Raw genomic sequence first — 22,500 nt, 5'->3', positions numbered from 1 at the left:
CTCTGTGTCTCTCTCCCTTTCTCTGTCTCCATCTCTCCCTCCCTCCATCTCACCTCTCTCTCTCTCTCTCCATCTCTCTGTCTCCCTCTCCATCTCTCTCTCCCTCCCACCTCTCTCTCTCTCTCTCCATCTCTCTGTCTCCCTCTCCATCTCTCTCTCCCTCCCACCTCTCTCTCTCTCTCTCCATCTCTCTGTCTCTCTCTCACCCTCCCTCCCACCTCTCTCTCTGTCTGTCTGTCTCTCTCTCTCTCTCTCTCCCACTTCTCTCTCTGTCTGTCTCTCTCTCCCTCCCCCCCCCTCTCTCTCTGTCTGTCTCTCTCTCCCTCCCCCCCTCTCTCTCTCCCTCCCCCCCCTCTCTCTCTCTCTCTCCCTCTCCCCCCCCCCTTTCTCTCTCCCTCCCCCCCTCTCTCTCTCTCTCTCTCTCTCTCCCCCCCTCTCTCTCTCTCTCCTCCAGTCTCGTGAGCAGTCTGATGACGAGCAGGAGGACTCAGTGAAGTTCAAGCGGCTCCACAAGCTGGTCAACTCCACGCGCCGCGTCCGCAAGAAGCTCATCAAGGTCGACGAGGGCAAGAGGCACGGCTCGGAAGGTACCGGAAGATCTAGTCTCTCCAGACTCACTCTAGTCTCTAGACTCTAGTCTCTCTCCAGATATTACGTTGAGTCTCTGCGCTCTGTGTACTACATAATAGAGTCTGTACCACTTCGCTGCCCAAGCTGGTGTTCTGAGGGCGTATCGACGGGTCAGAATTGGAAGAGTGACAGGTCGTAGCGGCAAATGAGAGACGCTAGCCCTGGTTAGATGGGCGGGGCATATCTATGGGTGGGAAGGCCTGATCGCGAAAGTCGGTACTGAATGGGGTCGCAGGGCTTCCTGCGAAACCAATGAAATGCATATCATTACATAGAAGACGTGTATTGATTCATATCCATATATAGCACGTACATAATCCATGTATAGAAAGGGTACTTATTGTGTAAATAGTGTTAATTAGTTTTTTTGTTTTTTTAATTTTCCGTAATTTGTATATTTGTAACTTAAAATTAAATTTGGAATTAAGTATTAGTTTATCCGTAGCATAATCCGAGCCGGCAGCAAAATTTCACTGTGACTGATGCAAGTTCTAGTAATGTATCATTCAGTCAAAATATGATTATTTATGGTCTGTACATCTGTTACTGATCAAGCTCTCCCCATTCGACCTGAAAAACTGTATTTGTCGTTTTGAAATCAAGTCGTTTGTCTTGAAAGTGATGATAATACTATGATGTCCCTCTCCTCTCGCCGTAGACTCCCTGAGCCTGGAGGCGTCGCCCACCTGCGAGGACAACGCGGCGCTGTACACGGGCGTCCTGAAGAAGACCCCGCCCGCTCCGCCGGCGGCCCAGGACCAGCTCTCCCTGGACGGGGACACGGACAGCCTGACCACCTCTCCGTCCTCCAGCAGCCTGGACACCTGGTCCGGCCACAAGCTGGTCAAGACCTTCAGCAAGTCGTCCAGCGCCCACGGCCTGATCCGGCCACCCAGGAGACCCCCCGCCGGCGGGTCCGGGGGTCTTGGCGGCGGCGGCGGCGCCGTCGGGGCGGCCGGCAGCGGCTCGTCCTTCTCGGAGCTGGAGGGCGGCGGCGAGGACGACGGCAAGGCGGCGCGCTCCACGACGGAGGGCGAGATGCGCAAGGCGCTCAGCTCCATCTCCCACGGGGTAAGTAGCAACGAGAGCCTGTACGCCTTCTACGGCCTCACCAAGCCCCGCCCCCGGCCTCACCACGCCCAGTCCCGCCTCCTGGCCTCCCTGGACGAGGCCCCCCTGCCGGGCAGCCCCAAATCCGCCCGGCAACTGCAGCATCACCCCCACCACGGGGGCTGGACGCACAAGAGGCCCGACCCCAACTACGCCTACTCCACCAAGCACCTCCTCTACCAGCGCTCCCGCGCCAACGCCAAGGCCCCACCCTTACCCGCCTCCTCGCCGTCCCCCTCCCCCGCCCGCTGCGACCCGGCCAAGGCCAAGGGCGGGTTCGGCGGCAGCGGCGCCGGGGGGTGGGCATTCCCGTCGCGGCGCCTGCGCGGGCGCGCGGCGGTCAGCGAGCTGAACATCACCTACGTGGTGGAGCGCAGCCTCCACGGCCACCTCAGCTGGGCGCAGCTGGTGCGTCCGGTCACGCTGGGCCGCGCCGAGCGCCGCTGCCTGCTGGAGGAGGACGGCGGCGAGGCGGACAGGAAGTGGGCGGCCAGCGTGGACCGCTGCACCAGGCGCGTGCTGCTGCGCATCCAGCAGAAGTCCGTGAGTTGGAAAAAAACAAAACAGGGAACGGCGCCCCCGTCTGGCCGGGAGGACACGGGCGGCTTCCAGGCTGCAGAATAGCTCGCTACGCTACAGAGGCAGGGTCGCGGGGGCGGGGTCACGCTAGCTTTGGGTTAGCGCACCGTGAAAGACGGGGCGGACGTCCACGGAACGTCTCATGACCCTTAAAATGGAAGCCCTCGGTGTCGTTCTGTAGATTTCGATTTTATGTAAGGTGTAAGATGTTAATGGAGTTGTCCGTACCCTCGTCGAGAGGTTAAGATGCGAGGCAGTAGGCGGTTTGCGTGACAGGGTTTTTAGAAACGTCACCGGGCACAGCGCAGAACCTAGTGGAGGAGAGAGAATATCTTCCCTCTCTCTCTCTCTCCCCTGCTGGAAGGAATAGCCTCTGAATGTTAGTCAAGCAGAAAAGACATGTAAAGTATATATATATATATATTTCCTGACGTGGCTTCACTGGGTCATATTTGTATTTGTGCGGTAGTGCAGCTGAGTTGAGGTGTCAAGTCAGCAGAAACGCGTTGAAATGAAAGATACGGCGCCGCCGCGTTGATGAAAGCAGTGAGGCGAACCAGGAAGTGAACAAAGCTATTCTGCAGCCCTGAAGACGCCCCCGAGTCCCGGCTTTGACTTCTCACATCAATGGACATGTTCATCTATCATTTTTTTTCTTCTTTTTCCCAAGTCCATCCATTCAGTCGTTCAGTTCGATGGTTCTTTTTTTTTTGCCCGGTGGAATTTTCTGTTTCATTTTTTCTCCGTCAGTCTTTTTGACGTTGACAGAGCGTTTTTCAGAGTGCATGGCCATCCCATCGACCATCACCACAGCGCCGCCATCTCCAGCCTCCTCGGTGGACACCTCTTCAATCACGCCGCCGGCTCTCGGGCTCCGAACGACGACGACGGTGGCGGCGGCCTTGGACGTAGTCGCTTAATAACGCCGCTAACGAAATAAAACGCTAAGTGACTAGCGGTAACACAAAACTGCTAACTAAATAAACATGCAGGGGTTCCCGGAGGGTTCTGGAACATTGTCGATTAGTAGAGATAACCTGCCAAGCTACGGGCAGATTCAATTACAGATACCTCTAGCTGTGTGTGCGTGTGTGTGTGCAGGTGTGTGGGTGCGTGTGTGTGTGTAAGAAAGAGAGAGACAGAGAGTAGTGGGTCAGGTCAAAGGCAGTTCAGCGATAAGATGACCCACGCCCCTCCCTCACACTCTCGTGACCGGCCGGCCTAATCTCACTTCTCTCCCCCTCCCAAATCAAGTTAAGAGAGACAGAGACAAGATAAGCAGCCTCGTATTCCTCAAAGCCCCTTTACTCTCTGTGAAGACCCCCCATCCCCCCACGACTATGATTCTAAAGATAAACTGGTCTTAAAAAATGTTTTTTCCCAACGATCTGTGTGAAATGTGCTCTGATGTCACCACAGCCCTGTGTGATGCGGTCTGATGTGTGTGTGTGTTCCCCTACTAAATAACCCACTCTAATAATCAACCACAAGTTAATACTGCACTGCAGTATACTTGGGTTGGGTATAGTGATTTCTATACTAATAAAGACACTAATAATGAGAAAACCACTAATGTATTCCATCTTAAACCACATCTAACCGAATAATTTCACATATCTTCTGCCTAGTCTCTCCATGGCTGACAGCTTCAAATGAATAATCCCCTCGTGAGATAACAGTTGCTCTGATTCTCCACGGATCGGCTAACGAGCCAAGCGCTGCCTTAACGATGACTGTGCAACTAACGCGCTTAACGAGGTCTCCATATGAACGACTTATTACCTCATCCCTCCCGCCTGCGTCTCATATGGCCTCATACCATTACATAACGCACAGCGCATTTACACACGTATCCGAATCACTCAGCGACTCCATACATTATCCATACATACGGCCATGAGCCGCTCGGCTGCCATTGTTGTGCCAAGCATGAATCATTTGTAATCTGACTCTCTGGGCACAGATGTGGAGTTGATGTCATTTGAATCGGAGTCAAACTCATTCTGACTCCCGCCTCCTCCTCTCTCTCTCTCTCTCTCTCTCTCTCTCTCTCTCTCTCTCTCTCTCTCTCTCCCTCCCTCCCCCCCCCTCAGAGGACGTGTAGTTTCGGAGGATTCGACCTGTCCAACCGCTCGCTGCATGTGGTCAACTCGGGGTCGGATCCCAATGTAAGTTCTGATTGGTTGTCTGTGGGCTGTGGGGGTGCAGGGGCCAAACCGGACTCCCAGTGTACTCAAACTCTCTCTCTCTCTCTCTCTCTCTCTCTCTCTCTCTCTCCCTCCTCCCTCTCTCTCTCCGTCTCTCCCCCCCCCTCTCCCTCTCTCTCTCTCCGTCTCTCTCTCTCTCTCTCTCTCCCCCCCTCTCTCTCTCTCCCTCTCTCTCTCTCTGTCTCCCCCCCCCCCTCTCTCTCTCCCTCTCCCCCCCCCCTCTCTCTCTCTCTCTCCCTCTCTCCCTCCAGAGTAAGGACCAGGATGCTATCTATCGGGAGGTGGTCAAGTCTCCCACCACCTCTCGTATCTCCCTGGGCAAGAAGGTCAAGTCCGTCAAGGAGACCATGAGGAAACGCATGTCAAAGAAGTACAACAGCTCAGTGTCTGAACAGGTAGGCGCACACACACACACACACACACACACACACACACACACACACACACACGGACTCAAGCTACTATGGTTCAGGGGGTGGAAGTGTTTGTGTTGGTTACAGAGGAAACATCCAGCTTGCACACACACACACACACACACACACACACACACACACACACAGCTGGCTGGCCGTCGCTCAGCTGTCCTCCCACGTCGTTCCGGCGGCCAGTGTGCAGGGCGGAGTGTGTGTGATTCGCCGTGCACTGACCTCATGCACTCAGGGCACGCCAGCACACCGAGACGGCACTGTGTGTGTGTGTGTGTGCGCGCGTTTGTGTGTGTACACTGGCTCATCCACACAGCGTTCAAACTCACACTTGCGGACGAACAGTCCCATCCACACTGGCCGTGTTCAGAGGCCCTGGCGTTGGCGTGTCCGGCGCCGGGGTGGGGCGTCGCCCTTTAGACCTCGGGTCCAAACACGCCCCCTCGGAGAGAAGTAATCACCGTCACGGTGGCCCCGGCTACACCGACCCAGAAAGGGCGTGCTGCTGAGTCATGATTGTGTGTTGCGCATGGAAACGGCAGACAAACTACCGCCTACCGCCTCCACCGGGAGTCAGGCTGCTATTCTGCAGGCCACAGTGCCATCTAGTGGCCGGGTGTGGTACAGCCGCTGTCGACCCAGTAGTACTGAAGATGAGGAAAGGAGGTAAATGTTGCTGTGGATTAGAGCGTCTGGTTTTGATGCTGACGGCAGCTCTTTTTTTGTTTCTCTTCCTCCTCCTACCTTTCATTCACCCCCCCCTCCTCTGTTTCTGTCTTCTCTTCCTCTACCTCTCCACAACCTCCCTCTCCCCCATCTCTCTCTCCCTCCATCCTCCTCTCTCTCTTTATCCCTCTCTCCACCCTCCTCCCCTCTTTCCACCCTTCTCTCTCCCCCTCCTCTCTCTCTCCCATCCCTTTCTCCTCCTCCTCTCTCTCTTCTGCTCTCTCTCCCTCCCCTCTCTCTCCTCCTCCTCTCTCCTCCTCCTCTCTCCCCTCCTCCTCTCTCTCCTCCTCTCTCTCTCTCCTTCTCCTCTCCCCTCCTCCTCCTCTTCCCTCCTCTCTCTCTCTCCTCTCTCCCCTCCTCCTCTCTCTCTCTCCTCCTCCTCTCTCCTCCTCTCTCTCCCCTCCTCCTCTCTCTCCTCCTCCTCTCTCTCTCCTCCCCCCCCCCCCCTCCTCCTCTCTCTCCTCCTCTTCTCTCTCCAGTCCAGTCCAGACGGGACCCCCAGCTCCCCCCAGTCCTCCCAGCCAGACTCAGACTCCCTGGAGAAGACTCCCAAGCTGAAGGCGGGGGGGTCCGTGGAGAGCCTCCGCAGCTCCCTCAGCGGACAGAGCTCCATGAGTAAGTGTGTGTGTGTGTGTGTCTGTGTCTGTGTGTGTGTGTGTGTGTGTGCGTGTGTGTTTGCATGCGTGTGCATGTGTGTGCGCATACAGCAGCAGGAGAGAGATGTTATCACTATGGAAGCGGTTATACAAGCTGCAGCGACTGAGTTTAGGCACAAGGGGGCGCTATCACCACACTGTTACATTACAACAGCCTTTGACTTGATAGCATTTGCATACATCTTCTATGTGGCCTATATCTCTATCCTTGAGCGTGTGGTCGTGGTGTGGTCATGTTGTGGTTGTAGTGTGGTCATGTCGTGGTCATGACGTGGTCGTGGTGTGGTCATTGTGTGGTCATTGTGTGGTCATGGCGTGGTTATGGTATGGTCGTGGTGCATGGTGTGGTCGTGTTGCAGTCGTGTTGCGGTCGTGTTGTGGTCATGTTGTGGTCATGTTGTGGTCATGTCGTGGTCGTGTTGTGGTCGTGTTGTGGTCATGTTGTGGTCGTGTTGTGGTCATGTTGTGGTCATGTTGTGGTCGTGTTGTGGTCATGTTGTGGTCATGTTGTGGTCATGTCGTGGTCGTGTTGTGGTCGTGTTGTGGTCATGTTGCGGTCGTGTTGTGGTCATGTTGTGGTCGTGTTGTGGTCATGTTGTGGTCGTGTTGTGGTCATGTTGCGGTCGTGTTGTGGTCATGTTGCGGTCGTGTTGTGGTCATGTTGTGGTCGTAGTGTGGTCATGGTGTGGTCGTGTTGTGGTCATATTGTGGTCGTGGTCGTTCCAGGCGGTCAGACGGTCAGCACCACGGACTCGTCGGCCAGCAACCGGGAGAGCGTGAAGTCTGAGGACGGCGATGACGAGGAGCCCCCCTACAGAGGACCGTTCTGCGGCCGCGCCCGCGTGCACACAGACTTCACACCCAGCCCCTACGACTCTGACTCCCTCAAACTGAAGGTACACACACACACACACACTCACACACACACATACATACAGACACACACACATACTAACACACACACACACACACACACACACATACTAACACACAGAGTAGTTCATGTGATTCAGACTCACTCAGACTGAAGGTAACAGGATAGTATAAACGTACTGTACACACACACACACACACACACACAAACCAACACACTAATGCACACACATACTAACATATAGAGTAGTCCCTATGATACAGACTTGCTCAAACTGAAGTACTGAAAGTAAACACACACACACACACACAGTAAACACACACACACACACACAGTAGTCCCTATGCTACAGAAAAGTAGTGTGATAATGTAAACAGACACACACACACACAGTAAACACACACACACACACACACACAGTAAACACACACACACACACACACTGTAGTCCCTATGCTACAGAAAAGTAGTGTGATAATGTAAACAGACACACACACACACCTGATGAAATGCGGTCTCCTGACTGTCTGCTCCGTCCTATGCAGCCATCTCTCTTGGCCAGCTCTCTCTCCCGATCTCTCTTGGCTCAGCTCTCTCTCCCGATCTCTCTCTCAGCTCTCTCTCCTGATCTCTCTTGGCCAGCTCTCTCTCCCGATCTCTCTTGGCTCAGCTCTCTCTCCCGATCTCTCTCTCAGCTCTCTCTCCTGATCTCTCTTGGCCAGCTCTCTCTCCCGATCTCTCTTGGCCAGCTCTCTCTCCTGATCTCTCTTGGCCAGCTCTCTCTCTCCTGATCTCTCTTGGCCAGCTCTCTCTCCTGATCTCTCTCTCAGCTCTCTCCTGATCTCTCTTGGCCAGCTCTCTCTCCTGATCTCTCTTGGCCAGCTCTCTCTCCTGATCTCTCTTGGCCAGCTCTCTCTCCTGATCTCTCTTGGCCAGCTCTCTCTCCTGATCTCTCTTGGCTCAGCTCTCTCTCCTGATCTCTCTTGACTCAGCTCTCTCTCTCCCCATCTCTTAACCTCGTTCGGTCAGCGCTCACCCACCTTCTCCCCCCTGGTTCTTCCAGAGAGGCGACGTGATCGACATCATCAGCAAGCCGCCCATGGGCACCTGGATGGGCCTGCTCAACAACAAGGTGGGCACCTTCAAGTTCATCTACGTGGACGTGCTGAGCGAGGAGGAGGAGAAGCCCAAGCGCTCGGTGAGGAGGAGGAGGAAGGGGCGGCCCCCCAAGCCCACCTCGGTGGAGGAGCTGCTGGAGCGCATCAACCTCAAGGTAAACTGTTTACATGCTTGTATACATGCGTGCGCGCACACACACACACACTTGTAATGTACACACACACATGTAATGTACACACACGCACACTTGTAATGTACACACACGCGCACACACACACTTGTAATGTACACACACACACACACACACATGTAATGTATGCACACACACGCACACTTGTAATGTATACACACACCCATACCTCCCTCATTGTCACTCCCTATCACACCTTAGCCAACCCTAAATTAAGCCCGGAGTATCCAGCCTTTCCCTAACCCGGCCCAGCTGGCCAGGCGAGCTCCCCCAGGCAGTCTGGCCCGTAGGTGGGCGATCCCAGCCCCGGTGGAGCTCCCAAGATTAGAGACCACGCTGGGCCTCAAGGCCCGCTCTCTCCTCCTCAAGAACGGGGCGGTGTTAACCGTACGTCACGGTCGCCCGCGCTGGCACAGGCTGCGTTTTATCCCTCAAGGCCTCCTGCGTGTCCCGACGGCCCATATGCGCCAGGGTGCCTATGCTATGTCCGTCAGCACATACGTAGTCCCGCGTTCAGGAGTGGGAGTGCTAGACTAAACACACATTCCCAGAACCCCTCATTACCCACGGCTCAGCGCGTGGACAGGCTTTCCTGTTTCACCTCAGGTGTGCTCCGGTTGGCAGCGTCTGCATCGCGTCAAGCCCGTTATAAAACTTATATTTCAGACATGTGTATGTTTGGATTTGACCCACTTTGTTTATTTGATCGAAGTTTCTGTCTGCGTGTCGAAATGCGAACGCCGCCTCCGAGACGCCAGTCAAGAGTCGACGTGGTCTCGACAGGAAGTCACCGGACGAGTAACAAGGATGAAGTCCAGCGAGATTACATCTTAACGGGCGTCGCTTTCTAAACGTCGCTTGGTTTTTGCCTTCTAATCTGGCGGGGTGTATTTGGCGGGCAGACGAAGATAGCAGCCCTGCGCGGTTCCGGCCGGGTTCCGCGTCGCCCTCCTCGGGGTCGACCCGGCAGCGGCGGATCACTGTGATCTCCGCGACAGAAAAGGAAACAGGCATGTTAATGAACGGTCTCCGTGGTGACACCATGTCTGTGTGTTCTGCCCCCGAGACGCGCGGGTCAAACAAACTTAGAAAGCGCCCAACCACTTTCCACGGTTTAAGTGGCGGACAATTATGATTGGTTTAAGTGGCGGACAATTATAATTGGTTGAAGTTGATGTTGTTTGCGGTGACTGTTCTGGACAGAGCTAGCCTGCAATTCTGGACCAGAGGGCTTTCTGGGGACTTTTTTTTTGTTCTATTCCACTACTGTGTGTGATATTGTAGCTCCACGGATTGTAATGACTGTGTGTGTGTGTATGTGTGTGTGTGTGTTTGTGTGGGGGTGGGTGAGTGTTTGTGTGTGTGTGTGTGTGTGTGTGTGTGTGTTTGTGTGTGGGGGTGGGTGAGTGTGTGTTTTTGTGTGTGTGGGGGTGGGTGTGTGTGCGTGCGTGTGTGTGTGTGTGTAGCCTAGCCTCGTCTCATGTGGTTCCAGGGTGGGTTAGGGAGGGAGGGTCACCCTCATCACTGTCATCCCCACCCTGCCTCTACCGTAACTTCAACCACTAGTCTGGCTCACAATCTGACGTTTCACTTTCACATCTCTGCACGTCAGCATTTTTCCGTTGTAACGCGCCCTGTTAAAGACTACTATGAAGGCTGCGCGATACTGTACAAAGAAACATAAGAGTTTTTCACTAGCCTCTCACAGTCTAAACAGCTTGTTGTAGCTGGCAGTCAAGTTGGTTAAGATGTGTTTGATCTGTAATTCCCGACTGCACTACTGTACCTGAGGGTAACTCTTGAAGGATCTGGTCTGGTCATAGGCATGATGGTACTTCTGTCCTAGCCTTGAAGACAGACTTCCTTGTAAAAAGGTTTTCGCAATACGTGTCTAAAACTTTTTTTTTTTTTGCGAGTCAGCCTGTCTTCCATACTCGCTCTGTCCTGCCCACCCTCACTCCTTGAACACTGAATGGATGACAGTCGATGGTAACGACAGTGGAACATTGCCTTCCGACTGGATTCATGTCTACATTGTTATTTATAAATGTGTCAAATTCATTTATTTTATAATTATTGTACAGGCATTTGTATTGCAATTGACTGTTTTTTGTGTGATCAGATCTGACTTTTTTTTGGGCTCAATTTAGTGCAAGCCAGGTAGCTAACGTTAGCTTTCAAGCTAGCATATCCAGTTCTCTTGGCATATGTGATGAGTTCCATGCATTCGATTCCCCCCGGTCCCGATGGACGCCATCTTAACCGAGTACACCTCAACCTAAGTAACCCCTCACCCCCACCCCCTCCCCGCAGGAGCACATGCCCACCTTCCTGTTCAACGGCTACGAGGACCTGGACACCTTCAAGCTGCTGGAGGAGGAGGACCTGGACGAGCTGAACATCAAAGACCCTCAACAGAGGGCTGTGCTGCTCACCGCCGTGGAGCTGCTGCAGGAGTATGACAGTGAGTACACACACACACACACACACACACACACACACACACGTGTGCAGGCTTGCTAGTCACTACCCACCCAATGTTCCAACACACACACATTTCCGATCTGTCTCGCAGCCCTGATCAGTTTGAGTACTGAGGTTGACTCAGTATGTTTCTGACCACACGAGTTGTGTGTGTGTGTGTGTGTGTGTGTGTGTGTGTGTGTGTGTGTGTGTGTGTGTGTGTGTGTGTGTGTCTCTCTCTCTCTCTCTCTCTCTCTCTCTCTCTCTCCAGGCAGCAGTGACCCGGAGCGCGGTGGCCTGTCAGGCTCCCAAGAGAAGCTGCTGTCCGAGGGCCACAACCTGGTGGGGGACTCCCCGCGTGACTCTGGATGCTATGAGAGCAATGAGAACCTGGAGAATGGTAATGATAGCCTAGCTTAGCCTAGCCTAGCCCTAGCGGAATGCTAATGGGATTTGCCTGGCCCTAGCCTGGGCCTAGCCTAGCGCTAGTGACTGTGGCCCATCCCCTTCTCTCTGGGCCTCATCCTGCATCTCCTCTGCCATGTATAAGCTTCCTAACCCATCTGCGCTCCACTGGACCAGCGCCAGCCAGTCAACCGCTCCGCTCTCTGCCATATCTGCATCGTTCTGCTCCTCTCCTCCACCCACCCACTCCCTTGCTTCTTCCTGCTTCACAGCGAGAGATAATCTCTTCTTTCTCTCACTCACTCACTCACTCACTCACATTCTTTCGTTTCTTTTTCTCTCTCGCTCCACTCTTTCTCCGCCTCTCTCTCTCTGTCCATCTCCAGGCCTTCTCTGTCACCACTGCCGGAGCCCGATCCTAAAGGGGAGCGCCCTAGCCCCCGGGCCCCCTCTAGGCCTAGTCCACCCCGCAGTCACGGGGGGCCCCCACGGGGACAGAGACGGCCCCGGCCGTAGGCTCGGAGCTCCTCCGCCGAGTCTGAGCCCGCTCACCGAGCAGCTCCCCCCCCGGGGCCCCTACGGACCCCCCGGCGCCGGCCCCCCTCCTCCGCCCGCCGAGGCGCTCCTGTTACAGGACTGCCAGACGGAGCACTGCTCGCTCAGAGAGTATTTCTGCTGAAAGGTGTCACGGCACGGCGGGAGCCCGTAGAATATTACGCGACCGCCCAATTAGGGTAGGGGTAGGGGTTCCAAAGGGGAGTGGCTTAGAGTCGTCCCGGTCTAGAAAGGAAAAACGCTGTGATCGGGGCTTCTGGGGGGGTTGATGTGATTGGATGCACCCTCCCCCGTTTGCCGTGCATTCTCGCCCCATAAGATGTCCGCTTGTAACTTTAATCGTGTTTACGGCAATAGTGACTATGTTGCACAAATGATCGTACGTGCCTAAATAACGGACTCTTAAGTAACTCTTCAGGATTATGGGAGTGCATTTAGATAAGCTATGTTTGTGAGATTTTAAAGGACTTGTGTAGGTGACTACACATAGTCTCGTACTGTATTGTTTCCAGCTACTGTGGAGTAGTCTAGTAGCTTCAGACCTCATAAACCATAACATTGCCATAACTTCTCTCGTCATAACTCTCTTTGTGTCTGCCAGTGGTTCACACTTGTTCTGTGCGTGCGTGCGTGCGTGTGTGTGTGTGTGTGAGAGAGTGTCATACAGTATAGAAAATAAAATAATGTGCAATCTTTGAGTTTGTGGAATAAACCACTGGTGACTGAAGGACTCTGGCCTGCTTGACTTATTTCATGTCTTTCTTTTCTCTGTCTCTCTCCTCCACCCTAGATAACATTCCTCACTAGCGGCATAACATTCTCTCATTCCTCACTAGCGGCATAACATTCTCTCAGTGTACATTCTGCATTTTTAATCAACTCTATTTCTGCACTGATTAATAAACTCTTCTCTTACTTGTCCATTCTATGCCGTTTCCAAGCCATGCATCTTCTGCCTCATACTACGTTCACATCCACAGTCCTGTTCATCCAGCACGGTCTAAGTTCAGATGGTGAAATGTACCATTTCATTTTTAATATCTGATACCAACCCCCCCACAAATCCATATCAGATTGAAAATTCTATTCATCATCATACAATCAATATTATTTATCGACAAGGGTGAGTTGTTTTGTATAGTGATGATCATTTACATTAGAATGTCAATTCCATCACGAATGAACAAGCAGAATATATCAATCATCATGTGAATTGGCGGAATATATATGAGTTATGGTCCGTGTTTGATGAACTGCATAGTCATAATTTCTTAGGAATCGATGAGTGAATGTATGACTATTGATTGTTTTAGAGAGATGCCCGATTCCATGATCAATACCTGACCTTTCACCCATTCCGACTTTTCAACATCAACATCGTTTTATATTCAGAACACTGTGTGGTAGTTGGCCTTGGATAGCGGTCAGCTTAATGAAAAACCAGAAGTCCTCGCCGGCCCACGTCAATAGCCAGCACATTAAAACACCACATCAACTGCAATCTCGGCCTCTTAATGAAATCTCCCTCTCAAATTAATATTATGAAGCGATAACTCAAAGCACATCAAAGACCGTAGTCCGCAATGCTGTAAAATTATTAATGATGCGTGGGTTAATGATGTGGGGCAGCGGAGCCCAGCTGACTGTAAGCTGTTAGAGCGATGACGGCCTAAGCTTCTTGTTATTGTGTTGTGAGACACACTGGTCCCAATTCCTGTTTTGACAGACGAATCACAACCTGGATCAGGAGTTTGCAATGGCCTGCTGGTCACCTCAGTTTGGCTTCTCTTAGCTAACAAAGTGTTCAGTTTGACCCTGCGCTAATGCGGCCTGGGTCTGTATGTCTCAGTAGGCTTACATGAATCCAAGTTTAACGTTTTTAATTTAAACCTCAACAACAATAACAGTATGGTTTCTATCGAGCCGAGAGAAAAAACGTGTCGGTCATCTTCCGAGCGCGACGCACACAGCGAAGTCCCGCCCACCCGTCAGCGGTGTCGGGGCAAAGCCAAGTGTTTCCTCCAGCTCCGGAATCAAGCAAGGGTGGTGGGTGTCTGTCCGCTGTGTTTCAGGCAAGAGCCGGAAGACGTCCCGCTCCGGCCGTTCGTCGGGGGGTCTGCCGTCGCCGGACTACCCCACGCTCCCCATGACCCGGTCCACCGAGGCCCTGCAGCAGCAGCAGCAGCACGCCAAGAGGGAGCGCAAGTTCCCCAAGGGCTTCTTCCTCAAGCCGGCGCTGCGGGGCTTCAGCCTGCTGGGGCTCAGGAAGGGCCACCGCCACGCCCTCATCCCCGCCAGCCGCAGCTGCGAGGACCTGGACGGACCCACGCCGCAGCAGGCCCCGCCCGGCGGCGGGGGAGGGGGAGACGACGCCCCGGCCTGGAAGCGCTCCCGCTCCCTGGGGGACCTCCGCTGGGAGCAGGCCTTCGACCGGAAGAAGGACCCCGCCCTGGAGGTCAAGCCCGACAAGGGCGCCGCCCCGAGGCCGGGCGGCGGCGGCCCGGCGAAGCCCCCGCTGGTGCGCGGGAACACGGGGTCGCCGGCTCGCAACGGCGCTCCTGCGGTCAGCCCGAAGCGGTTTAGTCGTCCCGCCGTGCCCTCCCAGCTGCCCCTCTGGCCCCCCAGCCCCGCCCCCCAGGCTGCGGAGCCCCTGTCCAGCCCCACCCCCAGCCCCCCCGAGCCTTCCCCCGCCAGGGAGCAGAGCGTCCGGACTCACCCCAGAAAGCCCCCCGTGCCCCCGCCCGTGCCCGCCAAGAAATCCAAGGAGCGCCTGGCCAACGGGCTGCGCCACACTCCTCCCCCGCTCTCCACGCCCTCCTCCCCGTCCCCCACCCACTCCCTCACCCGCTCCCACACCCCGAGTCCGGTCAGCAGCGGCGGCAGCCCCGCCCCCAGCGCCCCCGCCCTGCCCGCCAAGACCCCCAGCACCCCCGCCAGCCCCTCCCCCGGCGCCGCTGAAGACCCCGACTCCGCCCCGGCGGCGCCGCCCCCCTGGCTGTCCGACCTGCCCGGCGGCGGCAAGGCGGCGGTGGCGAGGAAGGCGTCCCACGCCAAGATGGCGGTGGACCTGCTCACCGTGCTGGAGCAGAGGCTGGAGTCCGAGGGCATCGACCTGACCGAGGAGCCCTACTCAGATAAGGTCAGTCGCTGGCGCTCTCACACACGACCCCTTGTTCCCACTGACGTTCCTTCACAAGTGAGATTACGCACGTGTATACTTTTATTACTATTTGCCGAGACCAAGGACCATAATGGAAATGAGTCTTTTTTTGTGCCATCTTTGATATTTTTATGATGCATGATTTGCTCTATCATGTATTTTAACTACTGTCAAATAAACTAAACTATAGTAAGATTATGCAAGTGTATAGTCAGATTATGCAAGTGTTTAGTCAGATTATGCAAGTGTATAGTCAAATTGTGTAGGTCTATAGTGAGAGTATGCAAGTGTACTGTATAGTGACATTATGCAAATTTATAGCAAGATTATTCAAGTGTATAGTATATTATGCTAGTGTATAGTGATATTATGCTAGTGTATAGTCAGATAATGCCAGTGTATAGTGAGATTATGCAAGCGTATAGCGAGATTATGCAAGCGTATAGCGAGATTATGCAAGCGTATAGTGAGATTATGCAAGCATATAGTGAGATTGTGCAAGCATATAGTGAGATTGTGCAATGCAAGCGTATAGCGAGATTGTGCAAGCGTATAGTGAGATTGTGCAAGCGTATAGCGAGATTGTGCAAGATTATGCAAGCGTATAGCGAGATTGTGCAAGCGTTTAGCGAGATTGTGCAAGATTATGCAAGCGTATAGCGAGATTATGCAAGCGTTTAGCGAGATTGTGCAGGTGTATATTGATGCAAGTGAGAAACCACATCCCGTCACCACAAACGACATCTTTACCTTCACGCCAAGAGTGGTTTCCCATCAGGCACGATAAATACTGGAAGTGCAAAAAGAGACAGGAAATGACCTGGATGTGAGGGGCGGGGGGGGGGTTGAGGTTTTGAGGTTTTGGTCGTGACACGTCGTACTAGAGTCAGAACTGCACAGCATCCTGTGTTCTCTCAACTGACTCCCTGCTACACTACATGTATGCCAACAATAGCAGTGCCTGGCCTCAGTATCCACACTGCGTTGAAACGAGAGAAATATTGTGTGTGTGTGTGTGTGTGTGTGTGTGTGTGTGTGTGTGTGTGTGTGTGTGTGTGTGTGTGTGTGTGTGAGTGTGTGTGTGTGTGTGTGTGTGTGTGTGTGTGTGTGTGTGTGTGTGTGTGTCCAGTGGGCAGAGTGTAGCTGTGGCTTGGCTGCGGTGTGTTAAGTTTACAGGCTGAAGCTCACTGAAGTCAGCGGCCTGTTAAACACTCACCCACGGGCCAGACCCTGGGGCCGGGCCCCTCTGACATGGTTAACACTGCCAGGTTAACCACACACACACACACACACACGAGCACACACCCACCCGCACAACCACACACACACACTCTCACACGCGCACACACCCACCCACATACTCTCACACGCGCACACACCCACCCGCACAACCACACACACTCACACACATGCACACACTCTATCTTTCTCTCTCTCTCACACACACACACACACACACACACGTGCGCACACACTCACGCAAGCACACTCACACACATGCACACACACTCTCACACGCACACACACACACTCACACACACTCTCTCTCTCGCACACACACTCTCTCTCAGACACACTCACACACCAATATGAGGGCAGAGGTGAGAAACATTTACATGAAAGCAAAACGCAGCGTTGGAGTGGAGCTGCAGCAGATTCTCCATGTCTCTCCCAGCGCCAGCAGGACTGATAGATAAACCTCTCCTCACAATCCCCTCCTCCTCCTTTCCTCTTCTCATCCCAGTCCATCCGACAGCCTGCTTGTTTTCCTTTTTCTCCCAGTGTTCAGACTCGTTATTCGACATCATTAGTCTGCTTCATATGGCCGTAAACCGGCGGCCGTGCCCCTCTCCTGCACTCGTAATCCCCCAACGAGCACATAAAGAGACCCTACGTCAGCCCCCCCCCCCGCCTCCGAACCGCTTCCAAACGGGCGGCCCCTGTTGACAAAACAATGTGACCGTAGTCAAGAGCCAATCTCCCGTCTGCCTGTCTCTGACTCAGTCTTTTCACGGGCCGTTTATGAATGTTTTGATTGGAGACGCAGGAGAAGTCAACATGGTAATCGTGGACGAGCGGGAGAATGCACAGCTGGTGTTGATTGTGTGTGTGTGTGTGTGTGTTTTTTTAACGTTTGTCTGCCTAGCGACCGGGATCCACTCCAGATGGGGGGGGGTAGGGTAGGGGCAAGGCGTCTTGTCTCTCATCCAGACGTGTGTGTGTGTGTGTGTGTGTGCGTGTGTGTGTGTGCGTGTGTGTGTGTGTGTGTGTGTGTGTGTGTGCGTGCAGAAATGCGTGAGTGCATATTTGAATGTGTCCTCGTCTCTTCACTGACCAACCTTCTCCACTCTCTCTCTCATCTCCCTCTCTCTCTCCCCCCCCCCCTCTCTCTCATCTCCCTCTCTCTCTCCCCCCCCTCTCTCTCTCTCTCCCTCTCTCTCTCTCTCTCTCTCTCTCTCTCCCTGGTTCTTCCCCCCCCTCCCTCCCTCTCCCCCCCTCTCTCTCCCTGGTTCCTGGTGTAGCATGGTCGGTGTGGTATCCCCCAGGCCCTGGTGCAGCGCTACTCTGAGGAGCTTCATCAGCCGGTGAAGGAGGTGGCGTCCAACATGGACCACGTCCGCGTCAAGCAGCTCCGCAAGGACCACCGCATGGCTGTGAGTTCCCCCAGCAGACTACACTACACACTACACTACACACTACTACACACTACACAACACCACCGCATGGCCGTGAGTCCCCCCGGCAGACCCCACTACACTACACACTACACACTACACTACACACTACACTACACCACACCACCGCATGGCCGTGAGTCCCCCCGGCAGACTACACTACACACTACACACTACACACTACACTACACTACACCACACCACTGCATGGCCGTGAGTCCCCCCGGCAGACCCCACTACACTACACTACACACTACACTACACTACACTACACTACACACTACACTACACTACACTACACCACACCACCGCATGGCCGTGAGTCCCCCCGGCAGACCCCACTACACTACACACTACACTACACACTACTACACACTACACTACACCACCGCATGGCCGTGAGTCGTAGGTTCGAGTCCCACGTTGGCACTAACTTAACAGGTACTTATTTGTGGCACTAACTTAAGAGGTACTTATTTGAAACACATAGTTCACGTATTCTACACCCTTCGCTCCTTTGAGTAGTCTAGCACGTCTAGGGAACAGGCCAGGTGAAACCATAAAGGTCCTAACGCTTCCTGTTTCCTGTTTCCTGTCCTCCTCAGATCCCGTTCGGAGGCCTGACAGAGATGTGCCGGAAGCCCCTCTCCCCGGGACACGTCAGCACCGTCTCCGATTGGCTGGTGTCCATCGGCCTGCCCATGTACGCCACGCCCCTGGCGGCGGCGGGCTACGACACGCTGGGGCGCGTCTCCGCGCTGACGGAGAGCGACGCGTGGGAGGCGGGCGTGCGGGACGAGAGGCACGCCCGCACGCTGGCCAACGAGGCGCGGTCGGTCACCACGCACAGAGACGCCACGTCGTAACTCTGCCGGCCTGACCGCTAACAGGCCGGCGCCGGGTCGCTAGGACGGTTTCACTGCTAGCGGACTGGTCAGACAAGAAAGCACAGTTGAGCGCCGAACCGGACGCAGGGCTGAATGCGCAAGCGACCAATAGCACAGCCTCCATCTTTCATCGAGTCTTCTGATTGGATAACGGGACAGACTGCAGTCACGCTTGAGACTTAGGAGCAGTTCTTCTGTTTTAGCTCCCTCTTTTTATCAATCTCTCTCTCTCTCTCCTCTCTCTCTCTCTTCTCTCTCTCCCTCTCTCTTTCTGTACTGTTTACCGTGAGATTGTTCAGACTGCCAAGAACAGATAGATATCAGATGCCTTTGAAAACAGACTCGAGACTCTCTCTGGGAGGGAGGGGCTCTGTTTGGAGACAACCGTGTGGTCTTAAAACAACATGACTGAGAACTGCCTTTAAGGAAAGATAGCACACTCTCTTTTTAACGTTGGATTTTTATAACGAAAGACTTTATAGATGTTTTCCTGTGTTTCATAAGTGCTGTTTCCATCTTTGGCGCGAGACAAAGTGTTTGGAGAGTTGTTGGAAGATATAGCTTGGCCAAAGCGATTTCTTTTAATCTGCAAAGTTCACTGTTAATCCAAGCCATGCTAAATGCTACAGCTAAAGCATTATTTCATTGGCTTGGGGTTTAAATCGACTAAATATACTGTAAAAGCAGGAAATGAATGACATGGGCAAACCAGGCTCTCTGCTGGGATTGGACGATGTTACTTCTCCCACGTTGGCGTCGTTGTAGTGTACAGATAGCGTTTCTTCTCATTTCAAAGTGATGGTGTATGTTCCAAGTGTTTATTCGTTATGTCTGCTTTGTGAATGTCAAGGTCTCATTTTGAGGCCAACTCAGTCACCGTAACTATGGAGACAGCTGTCGATATGGATTTATATTTCTGATGATGATGATAATTATTATTATACTGTATGTCAGATTTCAAATCATATGTGGGGTGCATGTAATCTAGTGTCTGACGTTCGGTTACAACTCCAGTAATCGTTCATGGGAGACCAGCTTCTTTTTTTTTTTTGGCAGATACTGTTTGTATCCAGGCTCATTTTAATTTGCCTTATCTTTATGTGATGACTGAACAGGAAGATTTGAATATATATATGTAAATATATATATGAATATTCATATACTCCTAACTGACTAGCCAAGTATCCTGGCAGCTGGTGTGGTCACTGCAGTGTTGTGAAGCACATGTGAATCTCCATCTTAGCCCATCCCAGAACAGCCTAGTCCAGTCCAGCCTAGCCCATCCCAGAACAGCCTAATCCAGTCCATTTTAGCCCATCCCAGAACAGCCTAGCCCATCCCAGAACAGAACAGCCTAGTCCAGTCCAGCTTAGCCCATCCCAGAACAGCCTAGTCCAGTCCATCTTAGCCCATCCCAGAACAGCCTAGCCCATCCCAGAACAGAACAGCCTAGTCCAGTCCATCTTAGCCCATCCCAGAACAGCCTAGTCCAGTCCATCTTAGCCCATCCCAGAACAGCCTAGTCCAGTTCATCTTAGACCATCCCAGAACAGCCTAGTCCAGTCCATCTTAGCCCATCCCAGAACAGAACAGCCTAGTCCAGTCCAGCCTAGCCCATCCCAGAACAGCCTAGCCCATCCCAGAACAGAACAGCCTAGTCCAGTCCAGCCTAGCCCATCCCAGAACAGCCTAGCCCATCCCAGAACAGAACAGCCTAGTCCAGTCCATCTTAGCCCATCCCAGAACAGAACAGCCTAGTCCAGTCCATCTTAGCCCATCCCAGAACAGAACAGCCTAGTCCAGTCCATCTTAGCCCATCCCAGGACAGAACAGCCTAGTCCAGTCCAGCCTAGCCCATCCCAGGACAGAACAGCCTAGTCCAGTCCAGCCCAAAACAGCTACAGTCCAGCCCAGCCTACAGTAGCCTAGTCTAGTCTAGTCCACTCTGCTCTCCAGACCACTGAGACTGGAGGAGCCCCAGTCCTCCAGCATCCTGTTCAGGGAGGAGGGGGTCCAGCTGTTCAGAGAGGAGGGGGGTCCAGCTGTTCAGGGAGGAGGGGGTCCATCTGTTCAGGGAGGAGGGGGGTCCAGCTGTTCAGGGAGGAGGGGGTCCAGCTGTTCAGGGAGGAGGGGGGTCCAGCTGTTCAGGGAGGAGGGGGGTCCAGCTGTTCAGGGAGGAGGGGGGTCCAGCTGTTCAGGGAGGAGGAGGGGGGTCCAGCTGTTCAGGGAGGAGGGGGTCCAGCTGTTCAGGGAGGAGGGGGGTCCAGCTGTTCAGGGAGGAGGGGGTCCAGCTGTTCGGGGAGGAGGGGGTCCAGCTGTTCAGGGAGGAGGGGGGGGGGTCCAGCTGTTCAGGGAGGAGGGGGTCCAGCTGTTCAGGGAGGAGGGGGGTCCAGCTGTTCAGGGAGGAGGGGGTCCAGCTGTTCGGGGAGGAGGGGGTCCAGCTGTTCAGGGAGGAGGGGGGGGGGTCCAGCTGTTCAGGGAGGAGGGGGTCCAGCTGTTCAGGGAGGAGGGGGGTCCAGCTGTTCAGGGAGGAGGGGGTCCAGCTGTTCAGGGAGGAGGGGGGTCAGCTGTTCAGGGAGGAGGGGGTCCAGCTGTTCGGGGAGGAGGGGGTCCAGCTGTTCAGGGAGGAGGGGGGGCCAGCTGTTCAGGGAGGAGGGGGGTCCAGCTGTTCAGGGAGGAGGGGGGTCCAGCTGTTCAGGGAGGAGGGGGGTCCAGCTGTTCAGGGAGGAGGGGGGTCCAGCTGTTCAGGGAGGAGGGGGGTCCAGCTGTTCAGAGAGGAGGGGGTCCAGCTGTTCAGAGAGGAGGGGGGTCCAGCTGTTCAGGGAGGAGGGGGGTCCAGCTGTTCAGGGAGGAGGAGGGGGGTCCAGCTGTTCAGGGAGGAGGGGGTCCAGCTGTTCAGGGAGGAGGGGGTCCAGCTGTTCAGGGAGGAGGGGGGGGGGGTCCAGCTGTTCAGGGAGGAGGGGGTCCAGCTGTTCAGGGAGGAGGAGGGTCCAGCTGTTCGGGGAGACACGATAACATCTGGAGACTCACGTCTGATCTTGGACAAGGAAGGGACCCGCGGACGACAGGTGGAGGACTCACTGCTGGTTTGCTCGGAAGGTTCAGATCACCTGGGTTACTGCTTGGAGGTCAAAAGGTCATGGGCGAAGAACTCAAGTCATACCTCTTTACTCCTGGCCCTGGGATTTCAAAATAAAAGTGTGACAGTGGTGTGTACTAGAGGGTGCTTTTGCAGTGTACACTTGCTAGGAGTTGTGATGCCTTTCCTCTTCAATCATAGTGGTGCTCTGGCTAAGTAGCCGGAGATGGATCTATTAGGAGGGCTTTGCTAGGAAAAGACCCGATGTTGAAGGTGTATTTTGTAAAGATTAATAAAATAAAATACTGTCACTGTAAATGCACTTTAGAAAGTAAATCAAGATGTTTTTCAAGCGAAATTGGCTAGATTTTTTTCCACAGTCCACAGAAGGACATTTGTTTTCAGGTAATGTAAAGGGTTTGAATGGATGATGCTGGTATTGAGTTATCTTAGTATTGAGTTCCCAGTGCCAAGTCAATGTACAAATTGTAATTAGTCATTCATGAATTAACCTGCTCCAGTTACTGACTTCCCATTTGTTTTTGCAGTCTTACAAAAAAAATCTTAATTACATATATGAAATGATTAACAAAAGTTGCACATTCTGTATATGTAATTGGTATTTAAGTAACTTATTTTGTGCTTTTCATATCGACTGTAATTATTAGCTGTACTATACAAATAGCAATACCTTGCTGCATATTGTTCTAGCCAGTGAAATGCTACAGTATGTATTGTAAAATATACGTGTACAAATGAT

At 53.6% G+C, this 22,500-nt stretch overlaps 1 protein-coding gene across 1 annotated transcript in view; it reads left to right on the top strand.

Annotated features, from left to right (window-relative positions):
• sash1a (SAM and SH3 domain containing 1a) overlaps positions 1-18,640 on the top strand; it is a gene marked incomplete at both ends in the record, with an annotated part of 103,677 nt that extends 85,037 nt beyond the window's left edge. Inside the window, 12 exons of the mRNA XM_084454115.1 lie at positions 455-587; positions 1,289-2,283; positions 4,413-4,487; positions 4,778-4,921; positions 6,157-6,292; positions 7,060-7,229; positions 8,271-8,480; positions 10,830-10,980; positions 11,251-11,379; positions 14,012-15,078; positions 17,622-17,753; positions 18,380-18,640. Of these exons, the coding sequence (XP_084310241.1) occupies positions 455-587; positions 1,289-2,283; positions 4,413-4,487; positions 4,778-4,921; positions 6,157-6,292; positions 7,060-7,229; positions 8,271-8,480; positions 10,830-10,980; positions 11,251-11,379; positions 14,012-15,078; positions 17,622-17,753; positions 18,380-18,640 (3,603 nt within the window). The remainder of the gene's footprint in view (positions 1-454; positions 588-1,288; positions 2,284-4,412; positions 4,488-4,777; positions 4,922-6,156; positions 6,293-7,059; positions 7,230-8,270; positions 8,481-10,829; positions 10,981-11,250; positions 11,380-14,011; positions 15,079-17,621; positions 17,754-18,379) is intronic.
• Between the last annotated feature and the right edge of the window lie 3,860 nt (positions 18,641-22,500).

This window comes from Borostomias antarcticus (genome assembly GCF_949987555.1).
Source record: "Borostomias antarcticus genome assembly, chromosome: 19".
NCBI classification, from domain to species: domain Eukaryota; kingdom Metazoa; phylum Chordata; class Actinopteri; order Stomiiformes; family Stomiidae; genus Borostomias; species Borostomias antarcticus.
The sequence above is the reverse complement of the archived record's forward strand: the minus strand, read 5'-3'. Positions and strand labels throughout refer to the sequence as shown.